This window comes from Ovis aries, chromosome 26, assembly GCF_016772045.2.
Source record: "Ovis aries strain OAR_USU_Benz2616 breed Rambouillet chromosome 26, ARS-UI_Ramb_v3.0, whole genome shotgun sequence".
In the NCBI taxonomy this organism is placed as follows: Eukaryota; Metazoa; Chordata; class Mammalia; order Artiodactyla; family Bovidae; genus Ovis; species Ovis aries.
Genome location: NC_056079.1, coordinates 28220934 through 28234609, shown reverse-complemented (window position 1 = coordinate 28234609; position 13676 = coordinate 28220934). Strand labels below are relative to the sequence as shown.

The following is a 13676-nucleotide window of genomic DNA, read 5'->3' as shown; positions in this document are numbered from 1 at the left end:
TCATGGCATCTGGTCCCATCACTTCATGGGAAATAGATGGGGAACAATGGAAACAGTGAGAGACTTTATTTTTGGGAGGCTCCAAAATCACTGCAGATGGTGACTGCAGCCATGAAATTAACAGACTCTTGCTGCTTGGAAGAAAAGCTATGACCAACCTAGAGAGCGTATTAAAAAGCAGAGACATTACTTTGTTAACAAAAGTCCATCTAGTCAAAGCTATGGTTTTTCCAGTAGTCATGCATGGATGTGAGAGTTGGACTATAAAGAAAGCTGAGTGCCGAAGAATTGATGCTTTTGAACTGTGGTATTGGAGAAGACTCTTGAAAGTCCCTTGGACTGCAAGGAGATCGAACCAGTCAATTGTAAAGGAAATCAGTCCTGACTATTCATTGGAAGGACTGATGCTGAAGCTGAAGCGCCAATACTTTGGCCACCTGATGTGTAGAACTGACTCATTGGAAAAGACCGTGATGCTGGGAAAGATCGAAGGCAGGAGGAGAAAGGGACGACAGAGGATGAGATGGTTGGATGGCATCACCGATTTGATGGACATGAGTTTGAGCAAGCTCCAGGAGTTGGTGATGGACAGGGAAGCCTGGTATGCTGCAGTCCATGGGGTCACAAAGAGTCGGACACGACTGAGCAACTCAACTGAACTGACCCTCATATAGCTTCTTGACAAAGGATGTATGGGGGGGTGTCTGAAATGTCTTTATTTGAGTCTAACATTTAAGCTGTAGTTTAGCTGAATGTAAACTACTAAAATGGACATTAGTTTTGTTTGTTTTTTTTTTTTTTTTTAGAATTTTGAAGGCATTTCGTTATTGGCTTTCTTTAAAAAAAATTTTTTTTTAAACTTCTGAAAGGATTACGGATTGATAGAAGGGTTGCAAAGTGCAGAGTGCCAGAATTCTGTTCTAATGTTAATATTGTACATAACCATGCACATGTGTCAACACTGAGAAACCAATATTGACTGTTAATACTACAATGAACTGCAATACAGACTTGAGTCCTATTTCTCCAGCTTCTCCACTCACATCCTTTGTCTGTTCCAGGATCAGATCCGGGATACCAGATGGTAGTTGCTCCTCATGTCGCCTCAGACGCCTTCAGTTTGTGACAGTTGTGCTGACATTTTTGAAGAAGATTGGTCAATATTCTGCAGAATGTCCCTCTATAGAGTTTCTCTGATGTTTTCTTATGTTGACACTTGGGTTTTGGATTTGGGGGAATAAGAGCACAGAGGTGAAAAGGACCTTCTCATTGCATCGTATCAGAGGATGAGTGATATCAGCATGATGTGTTACTGGTGATGCTCTCTTAATCACCTGCTTAAGGTGGTGTCTGCTAGGTTTTTCCTCTGTGAAGTCACTAATTTTCTTTTTCCACTGAGTGAGTCAGCAAATGCAGCCCACAGTCAAAGAGAAGGGAATTAAGCTTCACCTCCTTGGGGGAGGAATATAAACTAATTTGAGGATATATATATATATTTTTTATTAATTAATTATTTGGCTGCCCTGGGTCCTAGTTGCTGCATGTGGGGTCTTTGATCTTCATTGCAGCATGCAGGATCTTTAGTTATGGCAAGTGGGGTTTAGTTCCCTGATCAGGGATTGAACCCAAGTCTCTTGCGTTGGGAATGGAGTCTTAGCCGCTGGACCACCAGGGAAATCCCTGGACATATGTTGAAACCACCACAATAGTTAGTAAATATATGGGGGGAGATATTTTGAGGCTATGCAACTTTTTTTTTTTTTCTCTTTAAAGTTGTACTTACTAGTGTTAATACTCATCAGTGACTTTCACCACTGCTTTTTAACTTCCAGTGTTACTGTCCAGAAATCCAAAACCATCCTAACTTCTGACCTTCCGAATTGACCTTTCCCTCTTAGGGAGTTTGTAAAGTCTCTTCCTTTTCCTCTGTGTTCTAAAATTCCATAAGAATGTACTTGGGCGTGAGTGGGTTGGAGGATTGAATGAGAGCATCTGTGAAGCCCACCGAGCAGAGTTTCTAATCCAAGTGTGTTCTGTGCGCCCAGTCACTGTCATGCCTGACTCTGAGACTCCATAGACTGTAGCCCCCCAGGCCTCTCTGTCCATGGGATTTCTCAGGCAAGAGTGCTGGAGTAGGTTACCATTTCCTCTTCCAGGGGATCTTCCCGACCCACGCCTCCTGCATCTCCTGCATTGGCAGGCGAATTCTTTACCTCGGAGCCACCTGGAAAGCCCATTAGTGCACAGGATATTCTCAATAAATGTTAGATACTTTCTCCTTTTAACTCTTCAGCAGTGTGACTATGGAGACTTCATGGAGTGAAGGTACTTGCTTTAGGTACTTAGGGAACATGAGACTTGTGCTAACTTGCATTTTTCATTCTTCCCTCTTTCTCTCAATGCAGGGCTTACCACCCAAAAGATGGCAGGCAGACGTTACCCACCTGAGCTGTCCAGAGCCTACAGTGTTCGCTTTCTCACCCCTGGCCCCACGTCGGCGCTCTTTGCGAGAGATGTGGATACCAAGCTTCCAGCAATCCAAGAAAGAAGCCCAGGCACTCAGGTGGCTGGTTGATAGGAATCAAAACTTTTCAACTCAGGAGTTTTGGGCCCTAGTATTCAAGGACTAATATCCAAAAGGTATTAGGGTTTTACTTTCTAGATTGCCTTGCTGTTTGAATATAATAGCTGCTCTGTTGACGATCCATTAGGATGAGAATAAATGGCTGCAGTACTCAAGTGAGCTCTGTCCAATGATAGATATGAATTACCCTTAGAGGTCGCTTCTCTATTTTTTATACTAAAGAAAAGCAAGTATTGGGTTGGCCAAAAAGTTTGTTTAGGTTTTTCCATACCATCTTATGGAAAAACCTGAGTGAGCTTAACATTTCTTACCAAATACTAGTCACCTTCAGAGTGCATGTCTGGGTGCGTGTCCTTGCCGTCCTGTGTGGAAATTCATCTGCTGCAGAGTGAATGTTTTCCTTGCTGCGAGGAACGAGGTCTTGCAAAGAAGGCAGAGGTGTATAGCTGCGGGTTCTTCCACTCCCCTCGCTGTCTGCATCAGTGGGTATTTGGCAAGCCCGGTGTCCTGACGCTGAGCGTGAATGGGAAATGCATTAGAACTTGGCAGTGAGAGGTGCCATCTGTTGATTTCCAGGGGCGCGAGTGTGTCGTGAAGGCTGCGTGGCATTGATCCGCTGTTGCTTCAAGTCTATAGTACGTAGTACATCCCTGTCTCCCCCATGCTGTCAGCCACCCCTCCTGCCTTTCTTATCATCACTTTGCCCTATATCCTCCCCTGTTCCTCTCATGAAGTCATGCCTCCTCCTTGGATGTTTTGAGCAATGAGTTGTTCCCCGAGGTCCCATGTTCCACTGAGCAGAATAGTACCTCGAATCCTATGAGCTGGGCTGGGTGGTCCGTGTGTTTGCATCATGGTGAGAGTACGTGCCTGCCAGAACTCCCGTGGTGTGGAATCTGACTTGTCTTAGGGTGATGTACAACCTGTGGTGGGCAGCCCTTCATTTTGGGAGCATCCCCCTTCATTTCTGACCCTGTCACAAAGGAGTTTCAACTGTCTTGTCTGGAGCTTCTGCTGGAGCTTCATGAAAGACAGGGAGAAAACATGAGCTCCCATTCTCTTTTCTTGAGAGCCTGGGAAGTCTTCTAGATGACACTCGAGCCTGTTGCCACTTGCCGTGTGCTGGCTTTGTAGTGGAAAGACGTAAGTTGCAGAGGACAGGAAGGGTCCTGGTACTCATGTGCCTGACGTGGTACAAGGAGGAAGCTGAGGAAGGCATCCTTGGCACCAGCTGCCCATTTATCACAGGCCGGTGTCTTTCGGTGCCTGCCAAGGGCATCTCCTGTTCGCAGGTCTGTCTCTGGCTCTGCCAGAGAAATAAGGATGAAACCAGAACATTCTTTTAGAGGCAAGAGGCGTCACAGGGCTTCTCGCCTAGGACTGGGTTCTTTCCATCCCAGCTCTGCCATTAACTAAATATGATTTTGAACAAAGCTCTTGACCACCCTGGGCCTTCGTTTTTGTGCCTAAGAAGAACACATAATTCTAACGTCATAGGTATTGAGTTCCTTCTGATTACAGAAATGGAAATGCTTGAGAAACTCAGAGGGAATATGGAATGATGAGCTGTGACTCCAGAGGAAGAAAAACCTGGTTACAGTGCCCCTCTTCAATGTGCCATCTTCATCACCCTGGCCAGGTCACTTGGTCTTCTAAAGCTTTGGTTTGCTCCTGTGTCATGTTTGCTATCTGTGCAGTTGTTGTTGTGATAATTAAGTAGGTTTGTGTTCCTGGAATTTCCCTGGTGGTCCAGTGGTTCCGCTCTGCACTTCCAGTGCAAAGGGTGCAGGCTCAGTCCCTGGTCCTATGTGCCACGCAGCCGAAGAGTAAAAATAAGTAGACAGATACTTTAAAACAGACAAATAAATAAATAAGTAAATAAGCTTGGGAAGTTATACAGCCAGCCGCAATAGGCCATTAGGAATACTTGGAACTTTACTATTACAAAATCCTTAATTAAAAAAAAAAACTGATTGAGTAGGTAATTAAAGATTTTAGATACCATCAATGCAGGTAGCAAGTGACATTAATGGTTTTAAAGCAAGGGCATTATCCCAGGAGCCTCACATAAATCGCTTCTCGTATATACAGAGTAAACTACGATAGAGCAAGTTTACTTAATGGTGTTCTTGATGAAGTAATAAAAATGACTAATTTTATAAAACCTTGACCTTTGAGTATATGTCTTTTTCATACTCTGTGTGACAAAATGGGGCGTATGTTTATACACATTTGCTGTACACCAATGCACACAACAGGAATCTCAAAGAAAAGCACTTGTGTGATGGTTCGAGTTGTGAACTGAACTTTTCCATGGAAAAGCATTTTTGCTTAAAAGAGTGTCTGGCAAACTGTGGTTGTTCAGTGATGGATTTTTGTCCGTCATCTTCATGGGAATGTAGTGAGCCTGTCACTTTAAGAGACCTGATAGACTTTGTTGCCAATGATAAAACTTCAGCTTTCAGATGAAATAACTTCATTTGTATAATTTCTCTTTAGATTCCTCATATAAGAGATAGCATATAATGTTTCTCTGTCTCTGTCTGATTTGCTTCGCTCAGTTTGACAATCTCTAGGTCCATCCTCAGTGCTGCAGATGGCATGATTTCTTTCTTTTTAATGGCTGAGAAATATCCCCTTGCATATATATACCACATTCAAATTTTGAAAGTGAGTTTCCACCATTTTGAACTTGACACCTTCCTGATGTGGGAGACTTTGCTTAGGAGGCTAACAGATGTTACTTCTGACATTGAATGGCAACAGAGATGATGGTGTGTAAAGGTGTTTTTAGTTTATTTCTTTGTTTTTATGACTCAAAGGAAGAAAGCAGTAGTATTATATTCTAGAGAGATAGGCATTTATTTTAAATAATTTTTTTTTTGGTCAAAGAGTTCCACCAGTGAAAGTAGAGCTTACAATGGATATTTTAAAAATGACTGTCACTTAAAAACTGAGGTGAGATAAAAGGTAATCAGAGCTTTCCATGTGGGAAATAAAGCCTTTGTTTTTTTTTCAACTGGGAAATTTTTAAAAAATGTTTAAAAAACAAGAAAAATATTTTTAAAATATATTGAGGAAATCATTATTTGGGTCACTCAGTGGAGAAGGCAATGGCACCCCACTCCAGTACTCTTGCCTGGAAAATCCCTGGATGGAAGAGCCTGGTGGGCTGCAGTCCATGGGGTCGCACAGAGTCAGACACAACTGAAGCGACTTAGCAGCAGCAGCAGCAGCAGAATGTCAGGCTGCCTGGAATTTATTACTTTACTCTATTTTTTTTATTGTGCACTTAATATGTGCCAGAAATTATTCTGGGCCAAGAGTCTACAGCAGTGAGTGAAACTGATAAAACCCTTGCTACCATTAGAGCTTACCTGCTAATTCTAGGAGTGGATGAAAATAGAAACGCCTTAAGAAAATACAGATCACTTCCAGGAGGTTTTTGTTCCTTTATTCTGTTAGAGCCCCATGAGATGGAGTTTACTTCCTGAATTTCTGCTACTCTATTTGAAACATGAGATGTGGTATAAACGGATTGTATGGATAGGAGTGTATTAAATGTGCTGTATTGACAGGATGGTTCAAAGTACTGAAGGTTCGACTTTGGAGTGAGTTGGGAAGTCTGGAAGCAAATCCTTTCTCTGTTCTTTTCGTTTTTTACTCCATTGTTTTATTCCTGTTTCCTAGAAGAGGAAGCATTTGTCCCGTTGACATTGTGTGATTTCCAGCAAGAGTAAGAACTGACTTGGGAATGGCAGTTAACAGGAGTGAGCTCACTGGGCAAGCGGTCCTGCGGTGAGGCTGAACTCCATCTGTTCACCTGCAGGACAGGGTCTGGGGCAAGTCAGTATTTACTTAGTTGCAGCACCTGACAAAGTTTTACCTTCCAAGCTGCATTCAGTCATTGCGTATGGTACTCATACACCATTCATAAGAAGACCCATTTCACCACTGAAATAATAATATCTGCTAGTCTGAAAGACTGCAGGTCACTTAGATGAACATCTTTGAGTAGTATAGTATAATCACGGATTCTACTTCCTGTTTTCATGGTCTAACCTCTCAGCTTCAGTATGTCTTTAGCCTGGAGGTGATGAAGTGGAAAGAAGAAAATGAAACACGTCTTCTCTGACACCCCTTCCTTGGTTTGTTTGTTTGTTTTTGCAGTAACTCTAGGGATGCCATTGGAAATATATTTTGATAATCTTTTTTCTTTAATTGAACTATAGTTGGTTTACAATTCATGTTAATTTCTGCTGTGTAACCAAGTGACTCGGTTATACATATATATTCTTTTTCATATTCTTTTCCATTATGGTTTGTTACAGGATATTGAATATAGTTCTCTGGGCTCTACAGTAGGGCCTTGTTGTTTATCCATCCTATATATAATAGTTTGCATCTGCTTATCCCAAACTCTGAATCCATCTCTCCTCCATCCCCTCCTTCGTGGCAGCCAAGTCTGTTCTCTGTGTCTGTGAGTCTGTTTCTGTCTTCTGCATAAGTTCATCTGTGTCATGTTTAAATTCCACATATAAGTCATATCATATGGTATTTGTCTTTCTCTGACTTGCTTTGGTTAATATGATGATCTCTAGGTCCACCCATGGTCCTGCAAATGGCAGTATTTCATTCTTTTTCATGGCTGAGTAATACTCTGTGTGTGTGTGTGTGCGTGTGTGTGTGTGTGTGTATGTGTGTGTATATATATATGTATGCATATATTTATAAAACATCTTACATCTTCTTTATCTCTTCAGCTGTTAGTGGACATTTACGTTGTTTCCATGTCTTGGCTATTGTCAGTAGCACTGCTGTGAATATGAGTACATGTATCTTTTCAAATTATTTTTTTAAATCTGAATATATGTCCAGAAGTCGGATTGCAAGATCATATGGCACCTCTATTTGTAGTTTGAGGAACCCCCATACTGGTTTCTATAGTAGTGGCTACATCAGCAATGTAGGAGGGTTCCCTTGAGAAAAAAACATTTTTGAGATGAAGAAGGTGGAAGCTCATTTTAAAAGACATGTGCTTTTACTTCACCTAAGCTAGTGAGGCGGGACATAGTAATTATATACATGGCTTATTAATACTGTGTCCCTAAGAAGTGACAGATCCAACTTGAAACCCAAGATTGTGTGTCCACATTCTTTTTGCATACTCTGTCTTCTCCCATGGCAGGACAAAGAGGTTCTTTGTCCTTTACAGTTCTTCACTGCAATTCTTTCCAGTGGCTTTGAAGAGAAGAAAATGTCCCTTTCCCCACTGATGTGGAAAAATCTAGTTCTACCCTTATAGCCTTTAAAATAGGTATGGAATTCTTGACTAGTGGAGAGGAGCTTGCGTCATTCTTATAAGTCAATCTGTTTCCTCTTCAGAAATGTTCTTGCGATATTGGAGTTATAATCTATTTGCTTTGTGTGTATTGGGAAATGAAACACTTGGGAAATCTCATTGTGTTATTGTTCAGTCACTAAGTCGTGTCTGACTCTTTGCCACTCCATGGATGTAGCCCACCAGGCTCCTCTGACCCTGGGGTTTCCCAGGCAAGAATACTGGAGTGGGCTGCCATTTCTTTCTCTAGCGGATCTTCCTGACAAAGGGAGCAGACCCATGTCTCCTGCATTGGCAGGTGGATTCTTTACCACTGAGCCACCTAGGAAGTCTGCAGGAAAGCTCATATGTTGGCCTCAAAACTTACTCCCATCTTTGGGAAGGCCTCAGTTTGCTGGTATTGTGCCTGATTTGTTAGAAGAGACTCATGCAACTCTGTTGACATGAGTCCTTTCTCTTTCCTGTTGTGAGAACTGACAGAGCAAAGCTCACCAAAATAATGATGTGTTTACAAAGGTACCATTCATCAAGGCTATGCTTTCTAATTTGAGGCTTATCCAAAATTTCCTTTAGTTTTGCAATTATAAGGGATAATATGGCTTCCCCCAAATTCTGCCCCCATCTTTTGGAAAAGCAGTACCTCCAACTAAATTTTATAAGAAGCTCTCACATTTTCAAAAAGTGAAGGGGAATGCAGACGACCAGGAACAGAGGGTATGGGCAATGAGGGAGAGGTGGTGCGTGCAGTTTCAGAGGAGATGGTGAAAGAGCATCAGGCTGGTGAGGCCAAACTGTACGCTGAGGCTGCCGCACATGGTCCTAGTTCCAGAGAAAAAGCCTTTCTACAGGTTTCTTTACAGAGGCCAGGATCTCCGTTTTGATTTCAGGAAATCCCCAAACAGGAAATGAGATGTTGCAGGCTTTGGGCTTTGGGGACAGACTCACGAGAGAGATAAATTTCAACAGTCTAAAAACTGCTCTTCTTGGCTTCTGAGGACATGCAGCTGAGCCAAGGTGAACCCCGCTTCCTCCTCCTGTCCATGTTGCTGGCTCGAGCACCTGGCATCTATCTCAGCACCCATCACCCCAGAATCAGTGTTCCCTACACAGCCTACGTTCCTTCCCTTGACAAGGGAATCTGCTCACCTTGCAGAAGCCTGGAACAAACTGGTTATTCATGGGCATCTTTAGGAGAAAACAACCCTAATCTCCTGTGGACTGGGAAGAGTCTGTCTTGGCAGGTGCGGGAGGGGGGCTGCTGCAGAACTCAGGGCTGAAGCAGTCTGACCTCAGTGCTGGCAGCCTCTGCGATGTCCTTGGAAAAGACCTCATGTCAACTTGATCAGAACCTCCAGACAAAACGCGTGCGTTCAGCCAAACATTTGAATGTTTCTGACGTTTGACGGTTTGCCATCACGTGGAGACAGTCTTCATGGCGCTAGACTTTGATTTGAACCTCAAAGAAAGCAGTTGAGAAGGGGTCCCTCTCCACTCCCATTCTCTCCTTTTCTAGCACCCCTGTAAACAAACTATGGGCGTGTAGTTGGGCCATGCAGATATATCAAGCTCTCATACGATTCACATATTACCTAGAAGACAGTGGAGGTGGGTTTAGGATAATTTGGAGATGACTGGAAAGTGGCTCTAAGTCTGGGACCTTGACCAAGTCACCAGGACGTGCAGATCTTTCATGATGCTGTTCTCTGCATCAGGGCTTACTGCTTCCCAGTGAAACAGAGAGTGTGGTCTCGGGTAGTGCCCAGCTCCCCTCACGTCTTGCATTTAATGTGTCACAGATTTCTGCAGGGCATTGCCCAGTGGGATAACTGATTAATCTGAGATGGTCATTAATTGTTTGATGCCTGTTATATGGGATGGGAGGGTGGTTTCAGTGTAGATATAATTTGAGAATAGCCAGAGATGAGTGACAGCATTGCTTGTTTTCTCATCTCCTGTGGACTTCAGATCTTCTAAGTGAGCCTGGCAATTATCTAAGGAAGAAAAGAGCGACATGTGGTTTTTCCCAACGGGGGCTTTCATTGTCCACTGGGGTCCCTGTGTTTACTGCAGCTCAAGGAAACCATGACAACCATGTTTGTCTCTATTTCCTCTCCCCTTGATGCTTCTGGTTCCATCTGTTCAGTACTCACCAAGGAAGTCAACATTTGGTCTCTTTTCTCATTATAAATAAAAGTATGCTTATATGAGTTTGTTTTGTAAGAAATATAGAGGAAAATAAAAATGGAAAAATGGTGTGTGGCTTGATAAATTGTTCGATACCTTCTCTACACCTCCTCTTTCTTAATTTTCACTGACTTGTGACATGTTCATTTGATCTGTCAGAGGATGCCTTTGTGGTGTGCAGAGATACAAAAAAACCCCTGCTTTGTAGGTATATATGTCTTGTTGATGAAAAAAAAATGCCTCCTCTGTTTTCAGTCATGGTGGCGCACCTCTAGATCTAAGCATATTCCTTTCACTTCTAAAATCGCAGAGGGTGGCAGGTGGTTTTGACTTGTAAAGCTTTCTACAAGCTCTTAGGGTCATATGGCTCTTTGATGAGCCCTGCACAAGACAGTAACTAAGAGGAAGAAATATATGGCTTCACTCCAGTAGGACATCAGTGGGATCCTTTTTTTGTGGTGTAGGATGCCTTTTATGTTTGAGTCCCACTGATGGAATAGCCCAGGACAGAGCCATCCTAGATCATGGGTCCTGGCTTGTATCTAGCGTTCCCTTCGCTATTAACTACCTTTGTGACCCTGAACAAAGCATTTTACCTCATACAAACCCCAGTTCCTTCTTATGTAAAATGAAGCAAAGCTAGATGACATACAAACCCCCAAAGAGCTTCAGAATGGCACGATTCTGTTTCATGGCTGAGCACTAAATGCTGTTTGATGACTTTGTGAGTTTTCCTGTCCTGCTCCTTCAGTACAGTTTTTGCCTGCATGCTGCGGCTCCGGCCCCTTGATCTTAATGAAATGGAAATCAAGATCTTTCCTCATAAACCTGTCTGTCAGATCACTGAAACTACACATCTGAGCATCCTCTCTCTTCCTTCCTTGCCCCCTCTCTGCATAGCAACACTTCCCACTTAGTGATCTATTCCTTTATCGTATTCGCATCAGTCCCTTCCTTCTGCCACTGTTTTGTGGAGCACCCCACCAACCACAGTCTACTCCCCCCAAATTCAGGCACTCCACGGATCTCTTCCAAGGTCACGCCCCACATCCTTCCATCTGGAAGCTCAAATGACCCTTGCATAACCTTTCCCCAATTTATTTAGATGGTGTCAGCTTTGTAGTCTGCTCACTTTGGGGCCTTTCTTTCAAGAGAAACTTTTTTCTTGTAAATCAAACACTCTGTAGCTTAATATCCTTTCATAACCCCTCATTCCCTTTGGGATACAGACTCTTCTGATACAGCCCTTACTTGACTTTCCAAGCTCACCTCTTAACGTCTCACCTGTTAATATGCCCCTGTGCTCTGTTGTACCAAACTAACTATATGTTGTCTAAACACTCCATGCTTTCTCCTCACTTCTGCATCTTTGTATACACTGTTTTGTTTCCTCTGCTCCAATATCAATTTGATGAATCCCTACTTACGCTTCAACCCTCAGCTCAAGTGACTTCCTCATGAAGCCTTCCCTAATACCCTCAAAGATTACTATTACTGTCTCTTCTTTCCCTTCATTGCACAATGCACATTTCCCCTTGTAATCACCAAGATTACCCTCCAGTGTAGAAGAGGAGGGAACAGGACAACCCATTCCCCAGCTGGTCTTAACAGTTGACAGGTTAAGCTCATACTACATGTATGCCCATCCCTATACCTGCAGGGAATGAGGAAGAACACACTGAAGAGTCTTCGATCTTTGGGTCTACCTTCTAGCTTATTTAAGAGTTTCAGTGAGGAAGTGATCTATGCGAGTCCCTCCTGTGACATTTCATTAGGATCTTCCTCTCTGGTTTCTCTCAACTGGTCTGAGACTTAGCATCTTTACTTTTTGTTCCACACTCAGGGCCCTGTTTCTTCTCTGCAGGTGAGTGTCCTTGCACTGCCAAGCCATCAGCTGGATGCCATCCCAGCTGGAGGAAAAGAGGCTTCCCTGATGTTCTGGACTATGTAGCATCTGTAACTCCATAAGCATGTTCTGTAGATTGTCCTGCTAAAATATCATCTGCCTTCTGTTCCCTTCTCTCATCCTAGTCTGATAGGCATCTGACATCAGAAGGAGAAAAGTCAGATGGGAAAAACCTATCCTACAATGTCTATAAAGGACTTCCTGTATAATCATTTTACATGTTTGCCTCCTGCAGACTAAGTATCTCTAAGATCAAATGGTGTTTTTGTATATATCCCTAGTGCCTAAGAAAACTCAATGAATGAATCTCATTTATGAATTTGAATACTGTTTATACACACATATTGGCAAAGTTAATGATTTATAAGTAGCATGTTCTTCATTTAAAACTTGCTTATGAGTGAGTTAAATTATGAACATCTACAAATATGTTTGAATTTAAAACATTTTCCATTTAAAATTTGCAATAAATGTTGGCAGTGTTTTCGTGTGCTGATACTTCTAATTCAAGACATTGGCCTTTAAAATAGAAATTAAAGGTAAGCCGAGATAATTAATTTGAATAATTAATCTGCCAAGTCTTATTGCTGCTGGTGAACATATATGTATATCAGTTCAATTCAGTTCAGTTCAGTTGCTCAGTCATATCCAACTCTTTGCGACCCCATGAATTGCAGCACGCCAGGCCTCCCTGTCCATCACCATCTCCCGGAGTTCACTCAAACTCAGGTCCATCAAGTCGGTGATGCCATCCAGCCATCTCACCCTCTGTCGTCCTCTTCTCCTCCTGCCCCCCGTCCCTCCCAGCATCAGGGTTTTTTCCAGTGAGTCAACTCTTCACATGAGGTGGCCAAAGTAGTGGAGTTTCAGCTTCAGCATCATTCCTTCCAAAGAACACCCAGAGGTAGGCAATATTTGGAGAATCAAGGGAACATTAAAAAGACCAATCACAGAATAACCAATCACAGAAAATGCAACCAAGCAGTATACACTGTTTTCTTTAGCACATTTGAAAAAGGAAGTTGGGTGTCAGTTCAAAGTGCTGGTTGCAGAGATCAACCTTGTTCTTAGAGGGTGGAAAAGCCTAGATCGGTCCTCTTGTTTCTGTACAGATGGTGACAGGTCCAGGGGAAGGGACACCTGAAAATCATCTGGCTTTTGATAAATGTTTGTTGAAGAATAGATTGTATTGCTAGGTGTCAGAAAGTTGGATAAAGTATTCAAGAAGTCCTTTGAAGACATATGTGCCTTTTAAGTGCAGATATGTACTGTAATTTTAGATTTTATGGAGAAATCGCACTCTATCAGGGGTCAAAATGTCTTGGCAGAAATATAAATCAGTAGAACAAAATAGAAAGCCCAGAAATAAATCCATGCACCTATGGACACCTTATCTTTGACAAAGGAGCCAAGAATATACAATGGAGAAAAGACAATCTCTTTAACAAGTGGTGCTGGGAAAACTCGTCAACCACCTGTAAAGGAATGAAACTAGAACACTTTCTAACACCATACACAAAAATAAACTCAAAATGGATTCAAGTTCTAAATGTAAGACCAGAAACTATAAAACTCTTAGAGAGGAAAACATAGGCAGAACACTCTCTGACATAAATCTCTGACTCTGACAGCAAGATCCTCTGACCCACCTCCCAGAGTAA

The 13676-nt window shown here is 42.5% G+C and overlaps 1 protein-coding gene across 2 annotated transcripts in view; it reads left to right on the top strand.

Moving 5' to 3' along the window:
- Nucleotides 1-4754, top strand: part of FUT10 (fucosyltransferase 10) — a 76806-nt gene extending 72052 nt beyond the window's left edge. Inside the window, exon 5 of one of the 2 annotated variants that reach the window (XM_004021766.6) lies at nucleotides 2406-4754. In XM_004021766.6, coding sequence (XP_004021815.2) covers nucleotides 2406-2630 — 225 coding nt within the window. In that variant the 3' untranslated portion in view covers nucleotides 2631-4754. Of the gene's footprint in view, nucleotides 1-1061 lie in introns of both variants that reach the window. The other variant, XM_042241454.2, reaches the window with a different exon arrangement.
- Nucleotides 4755-13676: the final 8922 nt, after the last annotated feature.